Source organism: Labrus bergylta, chromosome 7, assembly GCF_963930695.1.
Source record: "Labrus bergylta chromosome 7, fLabBer1.1, whole genome shotgun sequence".
NCBI classification, from domain to species: Eukaryota; Metazoa; Chordata; class Actinopteri; order Labriformes; family Labridae; genus Labrus; species Labrus bergylta.
This window is the reverse complement of record NC_089201.1, coordinates 5308876-5330532: the sequence shown is the minus strand read 5'-3', so window position 1 is coordinate 5330532 and position 21657 is coordinate 5308876. Positions and strand designations below refer to the sequence as shown.

General features: G+C 43.0%; 1 protein-coding gene across 1 annotated transcript in view; it reads right to left on the bottom strand.

The window, feature by feature from the left end:
• LOC109988345 (protein arginine N-methyltransferase 8-B) overlaps positions 1 to 21405 on the bottom strand; it is a 32402-nt gene extending 10997 nt beyond the window's left edge. Inside the window, exons 1-6 of the mRNA XM_020639800.3 lie at positions 20636 to 21405; positions 12910 to 13155; positions 11507 to 11662; positions 4713 to 4776; positions 2962 to 3104; positions 1166 to 1253 (exon numbers count right to left, since the gene is read on the bottom strand). Of these exons, the coding sequence (XP_020495456.1) occupies positions 1166 to 1253; positions 2962 to 3104; positions 4713 to 4776; positions 11507 to 11662; positions 12910 to 13155; positions 20636 to 20704 (766 nt within the window). The 5' untranslated portion in view covers positions 20705 to 21405. The remainder of the gene's footprint in view (positions 1 to 1165; positions 1254 to 2961; positions 3105 to 4712; positions 4777 to 11506; positions 11663 to 12909; positions 13156 to 20635) is intronic.
• Between the last annotated feature and the right edge of the window lie 252 nt (positions 21406 to 21657).

The window sequence follows — 21657 nt, the reverse complement described above, 5'->3', positions numbered from 1 at the left end:
GGGGATCACCGATGCGTCTCCAGGATTTTTTGGCACCACGAAAAGATAACACATTGGGCCCCTCCTCCAAAACTTTTAATAACACACAGTTTTAAATGATACAATCTCTGTCATTCTCCCTCTCGACAGTCCATGCACGCTGTATTCCATCAGTGCCACAGTTTTTTTTGACAAATGAAAGTTAGATTGTAATCTTGGATGAAACATGAGCCTCCTTAAACGCAGCCTCGTCCCCTCCTCTTCGGATAGGCTCCCTGCGCCGGGTGAACCCTTACATACATTATTCATTGAGCTCCTTTAGTAAGTGTGTGAGCAAACATCTCTATCGCGACCAGAAAGTAGAGCGAGCTACCTCGAGTGAGTCTGAGAGTGGATGGTAATGAGCAGGTCACACGCCCCCCCGGGAACTTTATAATGCTCTGTATTTGCATTTCTTGCTGCACACTTAACAAAAGCAGCTTGCAGCCCAGAGGAGCACTAATGACCACAATATGCTCTGAAACACTGGAGGGCTGCAGGACGCCACTTCTAACTCAGGCTAAAGGTCATCTCAGGCCGCCTGCTTGGAGAGGAACAAGTTTGTGGTCAATGTGTGCATATATCTAGCCTACTCTCAGAATAACGGCTGATTGAATTATACTCCAACATATCAGCAGCGTATCATTACACTTAGCCAATCTGACTGCTTTCTTCATTTCCCAGATATATGGGGGAGTGTGAGTAGGAGGCTTGTTGGCTATAGTTGTGTTTGCATGCCTTTTGTCAGCAGGGTTGTGCACTGGCTTAACTCCGACTCTGGTGCTTTGCGTCCGGCTGCAGAGCTTCGCCCACAGCCCTTCCAGCAGGTTGAGAGTGGGATGAAACAGAGATGGAGAGGCTTGTTGACTCATAATATCAATTATCGCTCCCAGTGTTTCGCCCCGAGGAGAAGAAGTTCAGGAGCATTTGCAGAGCTGAAAAGGTTGAGAGCGACCACATTTATGTGAGCGCGATGCGGAGGATCGGAAAGTGCTCTACATCCGGGGTTCATTTACAATGGAAGCATGTTACTGGTTAGAATCAGGCATGATCTACAGAGAATACACAATGTACAGCTTATTCCACACTATAGCTTCAGGTAATACACACATCCCGCCCCACACTCACCCTCTCAGAGTGAACTTACAGTGGATCTTGAAGTCCTTGTATTGCCTGTCCTCTATGGCCACCACATACAGAGACGCTCGGTCAGGAAACATTAATCCACCAGGTTTCTGTTTGACAAATGAGGCAGGGAAATAACTCAGCTATTAATCCTGAACACATTAGAAAAGGTCCACATCACAGCGCCGGTGACATTTCATTCCTCAGCCAAGAACACGATTGAATTATAGAGGTGTTAGTGTTTCCTCTGTGAGCAGCCTGAAAGAGACAGAGGCGTTCATAATATTACCATAAAATCATAAGATTTTAAAAGACAAGAGATTCAACAAATGAAAACATGACTTAGAAGTTGTTACAGCAAATTGATACTGTACTTTAAATCTGACCGTTAACAGTTGTTTTAAAGCGGAGACATCAAACAATTGAAGTCCCATCAGAGATATGGAGATTATTTTACCTCTATAAGATATCATGACTGTAAATTAGGGATGTTAAACAATGACAATGTTTAATTGCCATGAATTGCTAAATTTTCAATTTTTTTGCTTTCATAAATAAAAGCCGTAAGGCTTTTATTTTCAATTTTTGTACAGATTTAAACTGAGAGAACTTTACTTGCTGTTTGAATTCAACTGTGCTTTTATTTTGAAATAAAGTGAGAAGCTTCTGGTAGATGCAAGGTAGCCACAGTTCAGTAGGCAGTACTATTCAGTAGGGAGTTTTAGTATACTGAACTCTCGTGGTCATTCAGTATGCATTTTTTGGGTCCACCTCAGTATACTGAACATTTCAGTATGAATACTAACTTCCGGGTTTTATGCAGTATGGATCGGATGCGTGCTTTCAGGAAATGAATTGTATTTTACCACCCACAATGCTGTGCGAAATTAAACGTAAATCGTCACTTCACGCCCGCCTCCAAATCAAAACAAACGAGCATGGATTAATTGAATCAATTTTTAATCTAGAGTTAAAGTCCCGTCTGAAATCACTACTTTAAATTAACAACAGAAAATATAACAAATGTCTGCATTATTATAAAACCTTTCTCCCTCTATTTAAATAATGATTTCACTATTTAAATGTGTCTTTATTGGTTTATTTTACTTTATATTCCGTATCTTACTGTCGTTCATTTGTACTTGTCTTTATGGAGGCTACTGTATGTTATTTAGTTATTTAATCTGTCTTTTACTTGATTTACATTGTGATGTTGTTTTTTGTTTACCTGACTGTATATGCGCATTACTCGGATAACGTAAATGACGTCACTTCCATACTGAATGAATCAGAAGAAGTAGGAACAAATATCTGCCTACTGTGCGCGCCTACTGAATAGTAGGTACTGAACAGTATACAGCACAGATAGTACGTACTGCCTACTGCCAGATTGAGTAGGTACTTGGTAATTCGGATACAGCGTAGGACTTGAACTTCAGCACAGAAACAGGAAGTGGTTAGGAATCACACACTGACATCAAGCAGCTCAAAGGAACAGTAACAAAGGTCAACGTGTGATGTCATAAGGTCAATGTGTGATGTCATCAGGTGGATATTACTTTGGACTCGTCAGCTGAGCTGTCTGAGAGTTCGTTAAAGTGAAATGAGACATTCAAAGATGCAGCAGTGTCCTTCTTTTACATCACTGACACTACAAGGAGACACTGAGGACGACTATCTACAGTGAGCCTAAAGGGACAAAAAAAATAGATTAATCTGGATTTACTAGTTGAAGCTGACATCCCTACTTTAAATGCATCACCTCACACACACGCACGCACGCACGCACGCACACACACACACACACACACATCATACCAGCCACTTGTCCCTGGCGAAGATGACGGTGTTGAGCATGGACTCGTAGAAGAGGCAGTAACCCATCCACTCTGATATGATGATGTCAACCTTCTCCACAGGAAGCTCCACCTCCTCCACCTTCCCCCTAAAGATGGTGATCACTGCAACACAGCACATGTTTGAGTTACGACAAAGACGTTTATTTTTATATACAAACACCTTTACCAATGATCATCTGATCGTCTGAGAACTTGAATAATACAGCACTAAGAACATGTCCATCATGCTGTATTTTCATTTGATTAATACACATCTTTTTGTTGTTTTAAAGCTGAGGGATAGTACACTTAAAGATGCATAATATAACCGAGTGCACAAAAGAAACTGCAGTTTGAGGGTTTTTTAAGCTTTGATTTGGGGGATTTTTGCCTTTATTAGATCGGACAGTTTAAGAGATACAGGAAATGTTTGGAGGACAAAGTGGGGGATGAGATTCAGCAAAGGGCCGAGGTCAGATTCAAACCCATAGCCACAGTGACGAGGACTACAGCCTCTGTACATGGGGCGCACAACACAACTGCTAGCCTATCAGCGCCCAGACAGAAAGAAACAACAAACCATCAAAAAAAACAGACAGGCAGCCGTCACATTATCTCGTTCAGTATGTTCTCATATAGCAGTCATTGTGTTGTTATGGAAATGAGCCCAGCTCAGTTTACAAATTCAGGGTGAATCTCTGGATCTGTGTCCTGCCTGAGATGAGCTGTTCTCAGTGTCAAAGAGTTCCCCTGCTGATGTAAGTGACTGTGGGAATGACACGTGCACCTCGATGCGGTGATTATTTACTTTGTGAATCAAAGAGTGAGCAGCGTGTGAACTCTCTTTATCAATTCCCCGAGCGTACTTGATATTCATACTGTAGGTGCACAGATGGGAGATCGGCTGACGGGGCGGTCACTTTGTAGATGCACACTCAGTGAATTTGTTTCTCAAGTTACGGGGAGAGTATATTTTAAAAAAATGAGCTTTTAAGTCAAATAAGTCAGAGGCAGGACTGAAATGAATACAAAATGATCCAATCCAGTGTGGTATGGAATAATAAAGATATGATCCTCAGAGAAAAAATAATCATCTAGACTCCTCTACAGTAAGATACATATGATGATCCTGACACCGGCCCCCAACCCAATCAACCCCCTTCAGTCACTGCAGCCCTTTTCAGTCTGCTTGATTCCTCAACGGTGTGATATTAGTGTTCCAGTCTGTGAGTTCCCAATGCAGAAGCACGGCACAGCGGGAGCTCTACATACACACACAGTCAGATATGCACACTCTCTCTTCTGTCTTCTGTCACCTTCTCATGATCACTGGATAGTTCCTGTGCACACTCAAGACTTATTTTTTATATTTCATCTGCCCTTGTTCCCTTAGATACTCTGTCACTACTTCCTTCCCCCCTGCACATTTCAGTGCCCCAGTTGATCCGCCACAGTTAAAAAAGTGTGGACACGCCCCTGATTCAGGAAGCGGTGAAAAGACAATGACAGTCAGATTCCTTACATGTGTAAGACTTGCAAACTTAGAACACAGAAGAATGACTTTATGACAGCTTTTTAATTCCCACCCTGAGCGTGACGGCAGAGAAAAATGGCCGCAGTGTGAATTTAATGAACAGCCAGTTTTGTTGCAGCTGTTGCTCCTGGATGCAGTGCAGTGTCATCATCAGTAAAGAGAGAGAGAGAGGGGGGAGGAACAGCTGCAGCTCTTACCACTGTCCAGGTGGTTGGACTTGATGATCCTCTCGGAGTACTCTGATATACTGGAGCATTCGATCTGTCAGAGGAAAAGAGAAAACACAAATGAGATAACACCCTGACCTTGTTTTTTAAAGTGATCCTTTGAGGAGAAATGTCCTCAGATTGCCTTCAAGTGTAGCTGAGCTCAATTACCATCAGTACATATACTGACTCAATTTATTCAGTGATGCATGGATTCAAAGCGCCTTCTCTTTTGACAAAAACTACCTGAAGCCCCCTGGTCATTTGGGTAATTTCCCAACAACTTCAGTAGTTTGTTCCGGCGCATTCACACGAGATAAACGAGGCCTGTAATTGACTCCTATTTACTGACATTTCTGATTGAAAATGTTGAGGCGCTGCATGATAACCACCTCGCCTCCGGAGGCAGCATCACACTTTACAGCATACAGCCTGCAGGACATTCATCAGAAGAAGAAGATGTCTGACTCCGGTACACTTCAACAACCAAACAAGGAGCACTATAAACACATGAAGGAACATTATTCACTCTTCAACATCGGGTTCTTCTGATGTGCTTTAGTTTGCTCCTTCTTGGAATCGGTCTCCATACCGTGTGGCGAGATGAGCCAGCTGACTTTGCGCCTCAAAAACAACGACACTTCCTCATAAAGTGTAGTAGAGTAGAAGTATGAAGCAGCATAAAAAAAAGTAGAAGTATCTTATAATTCTGGTTAAGTACACTACTTTGGCAGATGTATTTGTCTACTTTCCATCACTTATGAAGACTTTCTCTAAAATACTGCGAGGAGAAAGCTTCATATCTCAAAGCTTAGTAGAACAGTAAGCATCAAAATGACTTGAAGCAGGGAGGTTTCCTACTGTCGTTGTAAAATTGTCACATTTTGAGCCACTGCAGTGGTTTAAAATTTGTCGGCCCTTCTGGACTTGGGCCCCAGCAGTTGCCTTGCCTTGCTTATTGACAAACAGCGCCTCTGTTTCTGATAGCATGAGGGTTTGTTCACACACACAGCAGCCACCATTAGGAGCTCTGTGGGAAGAAAACATCTTTGAATAACATCTCTCTCTAAATATAACATCTGAGTCCTGCTCCTGGTCGGCAAACCTCAAAGAAGATTTAGTGAACCATATCATTGAATAATTTATTATGTATACAAAGGATAAAAATAATTCACAAGTGGACAGCTGCAGAGGTTTGAAGGAGGAGAGGAGGGATACAAGAGAAAACCAGCTTTGAGTTGAAAGAGATTTTTAAAGGGGAGTTTCATCACGCTTGTGAGCCTCACATCTGCAGGTAACCAGCAAGGGAGGGATTAGCGTCTTGACACTGAAATGAAATCAGCACTGAAAGAAGCTGAAAACAGCGGATAATAAAGAATATAAAGGGATATAAATCACAAGTTGTCCAACCTCTGTGCCAGCCCCTGAAACGCTGCCTCTTATTTTAAGTAATTATTGTAACGATTAGTCTCTGCTCAGCTGCAACCAGCCGTCAAGTCCCAATGGAACCTTCAGCTTCTACTTTCATTACTCCCATGACAAGTCTTAAATTATCCAGACCACGCTGCTTTCTCCTCTGTCTCATTTCTCGCCTCCTGAAAATGCATCTCTTTCACATTTTCCTCCCCAGAATGTCTTTTTATTCTGAGTCCTGAGCTTCTGTCTTGAGGTATTTCATACCCCTTGTAGTGCCCACCAGTGCCGAGCTAATGGCTGATTTATTGTTGTTCCAGGAGTAACAGAGTTGTAACTTAACAATGGCCTGTCATTCATCACAATTAACTCCAGACACTTCTTGTGAGCGGCTCCCAAACTGAATTAGAGCTCAATTCAGCATGAGGCATTTGTCAATATACTAACCTCTTACTGCATCAAGCAGTCTGAGGCTATAGATTTTCACCTGAGTGTGAACACCCTGTTCCACCTTCCCGGTTTATCAGAGGGACGAAGCCAGACCAGATCCATCTGCTCGTAATCAAGCAGATGACCCTTGAACTCTGGGTGCTCCAGATCGTAAAAAAAAAAAAAAAAAAGGTAAAGCAATGATTGGAAGCTCTGGGGTGAAAAAAATAGAAGAGCCAAGCTGTGCCTCCACGAACATCTGGGAAAATGAAGACTATACTTTTATTACAGAGGCAGAAACCAATAAGAAACACGCCCACTGTGAGGTGGACCGATGAGGAAATATCATCTTACACATGTCTCTATGTTTTCCCTAAAGTTGTCAAAATGTCAATACTTTGATAATTTTAGATACCACATCTTTTTAAATGAAGACATTTCTGATGTCTTAATGATCAATAGTATCAAAGAAGCTTTAAAAATGAACTTCACAAGCTGCCTTCGAGAGAGAGAGAAAGCACTGTCTAAATTACATTAATATGTTGGGAACTTTTATTTTTGCACTTTAGACAGTGTGCAGGAGTTTGCCTGTGTTTGTTAATAAAAAAAATTACCCAATATTTGATGTTTAGGACTTTTTTTTTGGTTTCCGTACTACCATAACAGGTATCAATACTAATAATAATCATACTTTTTCCTCGTATCATATACAGTGGTCGGCTGGTGGATTGTTCCCCATGTGTGGGCACAATTTCTCACAGATGGATCGGGATGTGTATCTTAGTTTGTGAGCTCGATGCTAACACATACTGGAAAATGCCTATAACTGGCTAACAGCATTAGCATCCAAATAATTTGAACTATTGAACTTAACATGCAAAAAACAACACCATATGTATTCATACTTACATTGTTTCCTAAACTCTGTGGAGATCAATTTAAGAAAACTGCTGACTCATGCTAATCTGATCTGTGGCTCTGATTTCGTCTTTAAAAACAGTCAATACTCTGATCCAGTGACACTGCATGACTCACCCTTTGTGTCTCAGTTCATGAGACTTAGCACTCTGTTCCCTCTTATCCTGTTCCATTGAAGCTTCTACCTCCTATATCGAAGAGGAGCAAATTAGCAACTTATAATGAGTGAGTCAATGGAGGTCCGGGATGCTAAATTTCAGCACCCGGGACTTGAAACATGTCACAAATCAGTAACTTTAGACACGAAAAACATTTTAAATCAAAATTTGTATTGCAGATTCAGTGGTGATTTTAGGGTCTCTTGGCAAGAATCAATAGAGGGGCCCTCAAACAAGTGTTCATTACCATCATTTCTGCCAGTGTCCCGATGGATCTTATTTTTATTTGGTGACTTTCATTGACAAACTTTGGTTTTCACAGCATGCATGCATGCATGCAACGTTTAGAAGGGCAAGGAGAGTGAGTTCTCTCATGGGGCCCTGTTAAGGAGGTTTTCTACTGTAATTGCAAAATTTGCACATTTGGGCCACATGCTTTGGTTGAAGTTTGTGAGCCCTCAGGGGCCCCCTACTGGTCTGGGGCCCTAAGCAGCTGCCTGCTTTGCCTATTGACAAGCAGCACAACTGTGCAGATTAAACATCAACCCTACCCTTTTTAAAGTTCTACATGTACAGTATGTATATTTAAAACTAATTCAAAATTCAGTGAAGGTCTGTCATTCTCCTTGTGAGGAGTGGTCGAGCAGAGACCTAGCGCCCTCTTTTGACAAGCCTCCACTGATTATATCTAAGTGTAAATTCTGGTATCGCGACAACCCTTCTTTCAACACATGCACACAAGATGCACAGACTTGAAATTAGCATCGTCTCACTGCAGCGGCCCTCTTCCCTCATTGTTAGTGGAGGACGGTGATGGAGGCTTCTGGGGGCGCCCACGGCCTTCTGTCTGCATGTCTGTCAACCACTCACACACAGCACTGATGTCTCCGCCTAATGACTAATGTTGCACCAGGTGTATGAGTGTGTACAGGCATATGTGAGCGTGTGTATTGTGGTGCTGTTAGTGTATGATTATAGGCCTTATAATGACAGCCTCAAATTAGTGATGATTTCTTGGCTTTTTTCTGGATCTCTGTGAGGAGACAGCATCAGCCAAGTGTCCATCAGTGCCAGTGGGAGTGCTGATGCCTGGAGGCGTGTTTACAGTAACAACACCCTCACACGGTGACTCTTGCACCGCTCACTAGTGTCAGGAGGACTCACTGTCACTGCAGCGTCTGCTGAGGGCTTCCTACAGCCTTCTCTCCCGAGACTCAGCAGGAACACGTTTCTAAATTTGTCCAGGTATCACTTTCCCCACTGAGTTAGTGCTGCGGCCTGCCAGACACTATGTGGGAAATATATAGTGTATATATGTCATATAATGGGCCTGCATGAGTAATTAAATTCCAATAGTGATCACCATTTCTGACTTCCCACGATGAAAGATGATTTATTGACTGAGTTCAAAATGTGTGCTCTGTCCATTAAAAACTGTGTTGTGGTCTTCTCATGGAGCTGGCCGATCAGAAGAATGTGGGCATGTTGGGAGGGGGGCTTTGAAGAGACAGTAGCTCCGGCTGAATAGAGGGTTTTTACTGATGCCAGTATCAGATACATAAGGAGATTTTTGAGCTGCAAATCAAGCAAAGCTGCTCTATAGCACTAGTTCTCAAACTTTTCACAATGAGTACCACCACAGAAAATATTTTGCTGTCCAAGTACCACCATTATCCAACATTGAAATAAAGTAGTGTAGGGCTATCTAACTATAGATAGAGATAGCCAAAATAATCCAAACTCGATGTCCCTTGCGTCATATATTCTTACTGTTTTGCATCGTTTGTTGCTAGTTGTTTCCGAAGCGTCACTGGCACTGCTAACGTCGCCTCTAGCAACTACTGCTGCTGGACGTATCACCCACACTTTTCTTTCTAATATTTCCTGTTTGGAGCCACAAATGCAAAAGAAATGTACCCATCATATTTGCTTCATCCCCTCGCCATCACAGCTTTGTTTATCAACTATTTGATTTGTGCATCTTTATCAAAAAATTGAAAAAATCAGGGACTCCAAAAGTAGCACAAGAGGGATCCCATGCACCACCAGTGGTTCTCGTACGACAGTTTGAGAATGAATGCTCTGTAGGTTTCACAGACTGACAAAATGAAAGGTGAATATGAAGAGAATATGGGCTTTTTAACATTTGTTGTATGTTTGTTTTAATTTTAATTTGAGTTGCTTTTGGGTGAACAATGTGGGATACTAAATGTGTGTCCATTATTATGACTCTGGCTTGTATGGAATTCAGCACCTGGGTGTTTTATGGGAACTCTGTGGATCCAGAAAGAGGTTATCATTTTTCATTTGAAAGTAATGAGGTCCGTATGATAGAGTGGTGGTGTTGCTGGCCCTGAGCCCGGTCTTCCTACCTCTCCAGTCCATCTTTCATATGCAGCTTATAAGTTTAAAGGATGATAAAGGTGTCAGGCAGAGCTCAAACCAAGAGCAACTACATCTGAGGTGAAGTAAACCCCCTGTATTCTTTGCCTATTTTTTAATGAAGGTTGCACCCTCAAGAGGGGCAGCAGTAACACTGTGAGGTAAAAACCAAATGAAGTCATATTTCAGTCGAAAGTACAAACCAGTACAAAACCTCCTCTTTCTTATCCCTAAGAAAGAGGAGCAGAAGAAGAACACGTGAGGTGGTAATCCTGACCAGAGCTGTGCATCCTGAATCTACATTTCCATTCATGCCCTGACTGGTGATGACGTCTGCTCCAGCACACTGCAACACACAGGGAGGCCTCTTATCTCGCCGGCTCAACCTGTCATCCACCCCGAGAGGACACACATGGTTATCACCTGCCTGTCAGACAAGATATTCAGACAAGATTAACAGGCCAGTCTGGATGAAATAGGTAAAATGCAGATCCACAGAGAACAGGTGTACGTGGGCTCCACAGTGATCAGACCCTGATGGTTCAGCATGATAACCAATTGACTTTAATAAAATGGAAGGAGAAACAGTCAGCATGGGAATAAAACCAGAATATTTGGAGCTCCCCCTGCTGGCTGGCAGTCTTCTAAGTCATAAGCTCCTCCTCTTAAATGATAACAGATGGGACAAGGGTCTTGTGTTAAAAAAAAAGACTGATGTAAAGTTATGATTGACAGCTCTGTTGACAAACACTGCTCATTCCAGCGTTCCTAAACAGATGTGTCGAGCAGGAAAGGTGAGAGAAAAAGGCTCTGTTTGCACAACAACCCAACAGCCGTGCAGTTTGTTGCATTTTGGCTGCTTGTTTACACGACAACAGCGTTTCGGGCGACTGAAAACACAAGATTTAAGCAAGGCTGCCATAGTGGAAACTTCTAGAAACAGCACCATCTCAGTCGTAGCGTAAACTAACAATATGCAGTTCCTCTGAAAAATCTGACACACTAGCCATGCTTCATTGGCAGATTTTGGAGTATTTCGACTGTCATGACTCCCAGTCAGCATTTTCTTGAAAATGACTCACTTTGTCGTTTAGGGTCACTTGGAGAAGCAACCCCACCTCACCATTCGTCCACAGAAACATTCATGTGTTAGCCATTTCAGTATGTTTACACCTCACAGCTCTGTAGAAGGAAGAGTTTGTGCACACCTGCATGTTTTTTCATTACAAAGTCACACCACCAACTACTGGCCTGGCATGTATACTGCAGTGTTTTTCATCCTCTTTCTGGAGCCACGTGCACAGCGGGTGATTCTGTTTCCAGTGGTTAGTTTTTGTTTAAATGTGGCTAAAAAATACAACCATTAAACTTTAAATAACCAAGTGTCCGCTAGTTATTTTGGCTTCATTTCAGTACAACAGAAGCAGACCAAGAAGAAGAAGTGTCCATTTTAATATACAGTTACTGAAAATGATCATGCCTTACCCCGTACACGTGCTTAGCTCCTGCTTTAGCTGCAAACATGGACAGGATCCCGGTCCCGCTCCCCACGTCAAGCACTATTTTGTCCTTGAAGACGTGCTTGTTGTGGTACATGGAGTTCCTGTAGGTGAGCGTCCTCACTTCGTCCTTCAGCATCTCCTGGTTAGCGAGGACAAATAAGATGCTGATGAAGCTCAAACCTGAGAGAGCAGCAACTACTCGTTAAAATTAAAGACACAAGCAGAGCAATGGAGGTCTGGATTTGCTGTGATACCTGTAAACCCTGCACCTATTCTTCCTCCCTTACCTCTCACACGTTCAGTACGACATTCAAATCCTCACTTGGTGTATCTGAATAAGCCCCATGAGCCAGCAGACTCAGTCTGTCTGAATCTGCTGCCTGAATCTCTGTTCCTGTTACAGCGTCTGAAGATTATTCAGAAATGTTAGGAACACACCTGACCTACATTCCCAAAATATATACATAAAAAAAAAAAAACAGTCTGCAGGTTACATGTGCTGTACGACTTCTTCTCCTCTGTCTTCAAGATGCAGCTGGACTTTCATAGAAACGTTAATCTTGTTTAAAACTGAAACAGTGGAAATATGTCCTGCACAAAGACAGGATAGATATTTATTACAGAAGCAAAACAAATGACTGATTGATTTTAAACATGGACGACGTAAACTAAGTTTTGTAGTTTCCTTAAATTCCGCCTGACTCATCGAGAGTCGACGTTGTGACTGTGGAGACTGTCAACATTGCCAACATACCAACTTTGCACGCAGTAAAAAATCAAATGTACATCAATTTGGATCACTCATATCTTCAAATGTTTTTGTGTGAAAATACCAGTTAAACACTTGAATGGATGATTCACCGGTGAACATTTTGGTGTATTTGTCCTAAATTATTCTGATTTATTCAATTTCCTGGGGCTCCGATAGCCTAGTGGTTAGTGTGCATCCCATGAATGGAGGCTGGAGTCCTCCCAGCTGGCGGCCTCGGTTCAAATCCGACCTGTGGCTGCTTTTCCCCATGTCATTCCTCCCTCTCTCTCTCTCCATCTGACTCCATCCACTGTCCTATCTCTACATTAAAGGCATAAAACGCCCCAAAATAAACCTTAAAATGTGTTTCCTGTTGCTTTCTGTTGAAGGACAGTCATCAGGTGTGTTTAAACTTTGGTCTATTAAAGACATAGTACATGTAATGTGCATGCAGCTTGTTTTAATCTTAAAGGGTCTGCAGTTTGATCGAAACACAAGTGTGCAATACTAATACTTAATGGTTAAAATAAACAATAAACTCTTCTAAATCAGTCTCTTGGTGTGGTCTTTGTTAGTGAAAGTATTTTTGTTGCTGATTCTGATAGGAAGAGGAGATAGGACATAAAAAGGCATACCTCATGTATACCAAAGTGGGCATAGGAGTCAAAGTAGTAGTCCCGAGAGGTCATCTCCTCCGGGTTAAGGAACTTGGCCATCTTCCCCCTCCCAGGGCAGCTCGACAGGCTGGCAGCATGGGGGGTGTGAGGAGGGAGAGGAGGCCGCGGGGCGTGCTGGATGGAAGGCACGGGTTTGGGCAACGAGGTGGGCTGTGCCGACTGGGATTGGATTATGCGGATCGGCTGTGGCAGTGACTGTTGGTGCTAAAAAGAGAAACATACAAAAAGAAAAAAAAAACACTTCTGTGAGGAAAGTTGGAGAAAGAAAACCAAACAGCAAGCTGGCATGGACACGACATCATCACGGTGCATTTTTACATTCATGGACAGCGATAGGCTAAGACTTAACAGCCACTCTCATCTCATGGCTCTCAGCTCGTCTGTCAGTCTTCTGCTCCATAAAGCAGCGTGCTGGGTTCACTGTGAGTCCACACAGTCCGCTGGGTTTATGGGATGCTCTCAGCGCTGACATGCAAGTCAGCCTGTCTGTCAACAGAAGGCCAGAAAGCTCTGCTCCGCACAGAAGGTACGGCCGTAATGCCCTGATTATCACCTCGGACGCCAGCTGGGGAGGTCTAGCCTCAGTGTGTGTGCATGTGTGTGTGTGTGTCACATTGTGGATGAGACAGAGAGAGAGATAGAGGCAGATTCCCAGCATCTCAATTCTGAGCCAGTAAGCCATTGTGGTGTTTATTCTCGTTCCAATTTCCAGGTTTCTAAAAATAAATGATGGCCAGGTGAACACAAATAGGATGTCTTTTTAGTCAACTAACAGTGAAGCGCCAGATTTAAGATTGGTCATTTTCTCCAGATCCACTTTTTAAGATTTTGGTTGAAATTGTCTTTAGGTCCTGACAGAGATTAAGAACTCATGTGCTCTGAAAAAGGAAACAAATCTGTCATCTGTATCAGCACTGAGAGAATGCTACTTTCAAAATCATGCTAGTTTTCCAAAATTAACAACACTGCCTTTCATTTTAATCTTGTTCATGTGACAGGATCTTCAGTTCATGAGTCAAGTGTTCACCTCTGGCCGAGGCCTTTCAGCCTTCTTAAAGGTCAGTTTTTTAATCGTCATTGTTGCAGTGATGGTCAGCGAAGACGTGCTCCGTTTACATGCTTCAGTTACACCGTTAACCTACAGAAGTAACTCTGACTTCAGTTTGTGCCATTTGTTCCAATTAAATCCTGTTTTACATGAATCATCACATGGACTAACTGAAGTCAGTAATTAGTTGTTTTTAATTAGTAGCCTAGGTAGCAGAGTCGATAAGGTTACGGATAACCTTCCTAATAGATGAGGTCATTCTGACTTAAGTGCCAGTGTTAGTCCGTGTGGCACATGCATCTACTGAACACAAAGTCGTTTTTCCTTCAGTCCCATTGATTTTTTCCTCGTTTGAAAGACTCGGTTTCCCCTCTCTTCTTCTCTCTTCTCTTTTTTCTTCCACAATCAAATGTTTCCTAGATCTCTCTTTTCCTGCTGGGCTTAAACGCCACAGACGAGGACATAATGACCAAGAAAAAGATGGGGGGGAAATGACTTCACATCCACCCATCATGGCTCAGGCACAAAGCAGGTGTTCACAAAGGATGCACAGCGCCTCCTGCATGGCTCTACAGTCAGTCAGTCAGTCAGTCAGTCAGACAGTCAGTCAGACAGTCAGTCAGTCAGTCAGTCAGACAGACAGACAGTCAGTCAGTCAGTCAGACAGTCAGTCAGACAGTCAGACAGTCAGTCAGACAGTCAGTCAGTCAGTCAGTCAGTGAGCCAGTCAGTCAGTCAGTGAGTCAGTCAGTCAGACGGTCAGTCAGTCAGTCAGTCAGTCAGACAGTCAGTCAGTCAGTCAGTCAGTGAGCCAGTCAGTCAGTCAGTGAGTCAGTCAGTCAGTCAGACAGTCAGACAGTCAGTCAGACAGTCAGTCAGTCAGTCAGTCAGTGAGCCAGTCAGTCAGTCAGTGAGTCAGTCAGTCAGACGGTCAGTCAGTCAGTCAGTCAGTCAATCAGTCAGTCAGTGAGTCAGTCAGTCAGACGGTCAGTCAGTCAGTCAGTCAGTCAGTCAGTCAGACAGTCAGTCAGTCAGTCAGTGAGTCAGTCAGTCAGACGGTCAGTCAGTCAGTCAGTCAGTCAGTCAGTCAGTGAGTCAGTCAGACAGTCAGTCAGTCAGTCAGTCAGTCAGTCAGTCAGACAGTCAGTCATCAGTCAGACAGTCAGTCATCAGTCAGTCAGTGAGTCAGACAGTCAGTCAGTCAGTCAGACAGTCAGTCAGTCAGTCAGTCAGTCAGTCAGTCAGTCAGACAGTCAGTCATCAGTCAGACAGTCAGTCATCAGTCAGTCAGTCAGTCAGACAGTCAGTCAGTCAGTCAGTCAGACAGTCAGTCATCAGTCAGTCAGACAGTCAGTCAGTCAGTCAGTCAGTCAGACAGTCAGTCAGTCAGTCAGTCAGTCAGTCAGTCAGTCAGTCAGTCAGTCAGACTTAAAAACACATGTTCCTGCTTTCGTCAGCATTTCAGTCACTGTGCCAATTTACTAAACTCTCAAGCAGCATGTAAAGTATCTTCATAAATAACTTGGATTCTTTTGGTGATTCTTGCTATTTTCAGACTCATATTCTGCAACTTAAAAATAATTTGAAGTTGCGGCTGCAAGTTTTTTTTTCACAAATAAGTCACATGCTTCTTTTACTGCAAAAAAAGAAGACTTGTTGCCGTCTATGGCGGCTGCATCAGCTGCTGCCACCTCGTGTTAGTATTTCTTATAGAGGAGATCTATTCTATTGATCCATATTGAAAAACATACTGTACATATAATGTGATGATTTTGGATGTCCATACTAAACCAAGGCAAAGTTATTTAAACACAACATGCACAGTTGTGACATTATGACACCTGGAGTAATGATGTCCTAAAACAAAAGAAAGGGATGTAAAGCATGAGAACGAGATCAAAGAGAAGAACAGAACAGGAAGTGACTCAGAAAGGAAAAAAATCAATCAGGAAAACGATTCAGGATCTAACCCCGACGATTACTGTTTTTCCAAGGATAAGACTGAGTTCTTAGCCTCTTTTGAGATGGTTATAAACTGTGCTGCCGAGGCAGACAGGACGTCAGAAAGAATTGAGATTGTTGTGGGGCTGCTGAAAAGTTTTTGGACGTTGTTGGAATAACTGGAGAGGAAGTGTAGGAGCTGCTGAGACAGTTCTTCAGGCACTTCTTCAGTTTAGGTTGAAGAGACTTGTTAAAGAATGAGATGAGGTCTAGACATATTATTATCTTTATTTCTTCCCTTTTTCCCTAGTTATTGTTTAAATACTGCAAATGCTGTAGTAGTACTCTAAATCCAGAGGTAGTCGAACTAACATAATGCTGTGGATCCCAACTGGCTTTAAAAACCAACAAAGAAGAAGAAGACTTCAGGCAGTTTGAGAAAGCTTCCCTCAGATGCTACTGCTGTCAGCAGCACAGACATGTTGCTGCTGTTTGCTGAGGGGGGAGAATGTGTGGAAGATGTCCTAAAAGAGTAAAGGAGGAGAGAGTGAATGAGATGGGAGCTGAAGAAACTGAAGAAAAGGGAGATGTGCAAAAATAAATATAATCAGGGAAAGACTCTATCCAACCAAAGTATGTGCATGGACTAAAGAGGTTTTTTGGCATTCATTTCGATGGTTACTGTGCAGCTGACATACAGAGGACGTCTGAGTGGATTCAAATGGTGCCACAATGTTCCTGGACATTGTGGATTTTACAGGAGAGGAACTGGATATCTGAGGGAAGGAACATTCTGAATGCAGACAGATGGGTCTGGATTATACATGTTGTTAAAAGGGGTCACATTGGGTGGACAAAGAAAAAGTGACTTAATCCAGCAGTTAGTGGTAATGCAACCGTAATGGATGCTAACTGCCAAATGCAACCTAAGACGATGAAAAGGTTGACTGTTGATAATGTTATTTTTTTTCTTTAGTTCTGCCTGATTTTCTTATTGACTTTTAAACCAAATTAAAGCAATTTGCTTGGACTCTTTACATCAACCAGGCAATAGTTAACCTGATTCCTTCATACTCAATTTCGTAAAAATTTTTTATTCATGTGTAGCCTATATTGTTGAAAGATCTGTGACCCAGTCAAGAAACTTATTTTTGCCGTCTGTTGCCAAAGTGCATCTTGAAATGAAGAAAAGAGGTTCCAGGCACGCTGCTCCTGCAGCTTGGAATCTGCAGGAGGATTTGAGTCTCTTCACATCTTTTTAAAAGTAGACTGAATGAACTGGAGGAAAATAGCTCGGGTTGTAGATGCTTTGTCTAATGACTTTATGCTCTGTGATCTCGGATTGCTTTGACCTGTGTTTTGTAGTTGCTCTGTGTTTTATGTCAGTAACTTGTTAAATTGTGCTGATGCCTGTCTTTACTAGGACGATCTTTTCAAAGATATTCTTTGTCTTGATCAGACTGACTACACACTAAACGATTTTAGGCCCCATTTTGGACCTATTTGTCTCCCAAACAATCGTTAATTCCAGGCTTGACGAAACAGATTATTCATCCAAAAGTGTGCGGTGTCAATACGATTATTTTACTGCCCCTGATGGAGTTGGAGTGTCCTTGATCTCTCATCATGAATATAAAACAACACGATAACAGATCGAGCTGCCTCTGACGGAATATCCACAATAGCCCATGAGAGCGAGTAAAGAGAGCAGACCTTCTGCTACTATAAGGTGAGGGACAATCACCCACACTGTGACTGCTGTCACAAAGATGCCGAAAAAGGAATTAATGATTAATTAATCATACTAATGCAAAGCTAAAATGTTCTATTAAAGGCTTAGATGGTAAAATATTGATAAAAAGTCGGATTAAGAGCACAAACAATAATTAGCTGAGTACTGTAAAAAGTATATGAATGGGACAGCTTTTAAAGGCAGGGTTGGTAATTTTCTCGAGATCCACTTTTTAACATTTGGGTTGGAATTGTCTTTAGGTCCTGACAGAGATTAATAACTCGTGCTCTGAAAAAGGAACGAAGAAAAGCAGTCACCTGTATCAGTTGTAAGACTGTAAAAACTTCCACCAATGTCTGCCACGAGGTACCAATCTGATGAACCAATCACACGCCTCCCTGTCTCCCTGCTCGCTCTCTACTCCTTTTTCACACTCTAAAAAAATGTGTTTTTTTTTTATTCAATGTTGAGATTGACTTGAAGCACCAACTTTTAAACTTCAACTTCTTTAAATCCTTGAAGCTGGGAAGAGGAGCTCTTAGCACATTAACCCTTTATCTGTTTTGTATATTCTCACAACATGTTCATTATTCGATCATCACAAAGGCTTTCATGGAGCTGCCTGAAGATGAGCTTGAATTGAGGTGTTACTTTTATCATTTCATCTCTTATTTTCCTGAAGGAACACTCAGCTGACACTCCTCTTAGATTTAAGACGTGTTCACTCTCAGCTTAGGAGACTGCAGATAAAAATTTGACATCTCAAAACAAACAAACAAGAAATACGACAGAGGAATTTAAAAAAGGAGGATTTGATAAACAGCTGTCTCCAAGCTGAAGCTCTAATAATTACAGGCAGGCTCTCAGAAGAAGTGATTTAGGATTAATACAAGAGAGCTATTAGGATTTTCTAAAAGTTGCATTGCACATAAACCAAACGCCTCCAGGCTGTGATTAAGGGAGGGTTCAGAGTCAAGTAGAGGCTGGGGTAAAGTTTGGTCAGAGAAGAGAAGCTGCACTGAGTTTAAATGACATTCACTCACAACACACGTCTTTGAGTCTGACCCTCAAGACTTATTATCAAATTTGCAGATCTATTTCTGACTGAATCCTCCCCTCCATGTAAAGGTGAGAGTGTTATATGAGAAGGACATTATGTGATGTAACACAGAGGGGACACACACTGACTTCACACCTGTTTGTGTACTTTAACTCCTGAAGTAAACAGCAAGTCAACACTTGCTTGATTTGTGTCATTATAAAGCCCCTATTTTCATTCACAGTGACAAATTCAAGCTTCATTTTGTAAATATTTGGGTGAAATGATCGACCATGTGTTGTCCTGGAAAGGCCACATCAAATATCTGCATGAATAAAAAAAAAACAAAGAGTGTATTTCCTGTGCCAACCAGAAGCGCTGTGTGTCAGCAGGCAAAGCAGGAAATGCTCAGGGACCCCGGCCAGTATGAGGCCCCCCGAGGTCTGACATACTTTTAACCCCAGTTGCTCAAAATGTGCAAAGTGTGCAATGACAGTAGGCAACCTCCCAAGGGGGGGCCCTATCTGACAGCACTCTGCATTGCACGGCATGGCATTGCATGCATTATTCCTGTGACATCCTGAGTTTGTCAGTGAAAGTCACGAGTCAATTCTAAAATTGACTTTGCGGCAAATGGAGTTGCTGTGATGCAAGACTCTCTGGGGAGTTAGTGTTCAATGCATATCCTGGAAAGGTGCCATATACATGACTTACAGGCTTTAATGGCCTATAGAGAGACTTCTAATTAATCCCTACATGGAAAAGTTCTCCTATAGTCAGGAAGGAGCATCACTTTGGTCTTCTGCCATTACAGCACTTAAGCGCCTGAGAACATAAATGTTCCAGGAGCAGAGAGCAGCGGATGTCAAATATGCATCCATCCGGCGGGCAGTGTCCTCTCATTATAATTCAGCAGGTGCCCACTGCCCAAAGACGTGAGTGCAGTGAAATACAGTGAATACATTTTCTTTGAGTGAACTTTATGTGATGCATAATATTTAATGAAGCAACTCGGTGCTCGTCTCCAACTCCACAGGGTGTCTGAATCTTTAAAAAGCAGGTGAATCAGCAGAGCTGCTTCAGCATGCAGTCACGCTGTGAATACAGATGTGGCTCAGAGGACTCTATAAAGCACTGAGATCATGTTGTGCTGATGTGAGAATGCAGTTTTATGAGAAGCTGAAGTAGAATATGTTAGAATGGAGGTCCTGCGGTTTGCATGATCAGATTTTTTTTGAAGGGGGTCTGCAAAAGGCTGGTTGTAAAACTGATTCCCAGCATCCCGGTGATCCCATGTTAAAAGCCCGGTGAGCTGCTGGCACATCCCGGCCTCACCTTCCTGCTCCACACATCATGGTCCCAGCGTTTGTCTGCGCCGTGCTGCAGCACCTTGGACAGCGCAGCGGGAAGCAGCAGCTCTCTGCATGTGGCGTACCCATCTTTCAAACCGGTTCATTTGATATTCAAACACATTCAGATCGTTATCAAATATTGTGAGAGAGACCCTCACCCGACAACGGATGGGCAACTGTCTATTGTGTCAGAGAGAGAGAACAGCTCCTTCTTGTGACATCCTGTCTGCCCTGTCTGCGAGTAAAGTAAGAGTGAAATCATACAGCTCCTGCAGAGCACACACAGCTAAAAACTAAACCAGTAAGATGTGCATGCATTTTCCAAGGGAATCGATGCTGAGAATCCTCACGCCTAGCTGCTTTGCACAAATGCCTCTTTTTTTAATCTGCTGGTAAATATCCCCTCACATTGAGTCTCTTTCATCCGGACAGACCTGCAGTAAGTCCGGCATGCAACTTCTACTACAGGTAAAGGGCGCATGCTGCAGGGCGCATTAAGGACTCGGAGAATAGTCCGGAAAACTGAGCATTGTTATATTTCATTATAGGAAATATAGGTGTCTTTCACTTACCTCACTGCTCTCAGAATCCGCCATTTTTCTCCTGAGGAGCATGCAGCGGGACGAGTGCTTAATTCCCATAAGAGCAAGCAAAAATAAGCTCTCTCCCGATAGAAGTAAAAGAGGATGAGAAAACGCCTCTCGTCAGATCACAACGCTCCTTGCTCTTTTATCATCCAATTACTCTCATTCACATCGCAAACTGCAGTGTTCTTTAGAAATTCTAAGACTGCAAAAAGAGAAAGAACTACATGAGGTCCCAAAAGCATTGCAGCCACTGTTGCCAGAGAGAGCAGCGGATTCCATGGTGCAAAAGTTTGCAGTCCGCCGGTGTGCTTTCCTGAAGAGCACCAGAGCAAAAGGCATCATTTGGCATCAGCTGCGATAGGATAGACACACAGGCAACATCCTGTCGCATGGCCCGGTGAGCTCAGATAGGAATCTCAGAGGGCTGCAGCAGATTGTCATGAATGCACTGTTTTAGCCCCAGTTTGATTGATTCCTCTACTGCAACATTGTTTCTAAAAATAGCAACTGCTGGCACACCGTGTGGAAAGACTCTCCGCGGAGTGCATGCACGGAAATCTGATGAGGCTCAAAACGTGCACGCCAATTTCTTGTGAACACATGGCACCATTAGCGTCCCCTCGGCCGGCATCTCTAATGCAACTCCTCTGGAGCCAGTGCTCAGTTTATCCGCTCTCCATCCTCACACAGCTCTGAACGCCGCCTGCACACAGAAAGTTGGAGAGGCTTCACTCTCTGTGTGAAAGCGGGGACGCTGTGTGCTCTGGTTGAACACACACACACAAACACACACAAGCATCACACTGAGAGAGAGAGGGGGGGGGGGGGGGGGGGGGGGGGTGCAAGGATGTGTCCACTCCTGGCTCACTAGCCAGAGGGACATTATTAGAGCTGGCTGCTTGTTATGACCCTCTGCTTCACCTGCTCCGTTCACTTCAGTGGTGAACAAGGACAACCTCACTACACACACACACACACACACACACACACACACACACACACACACA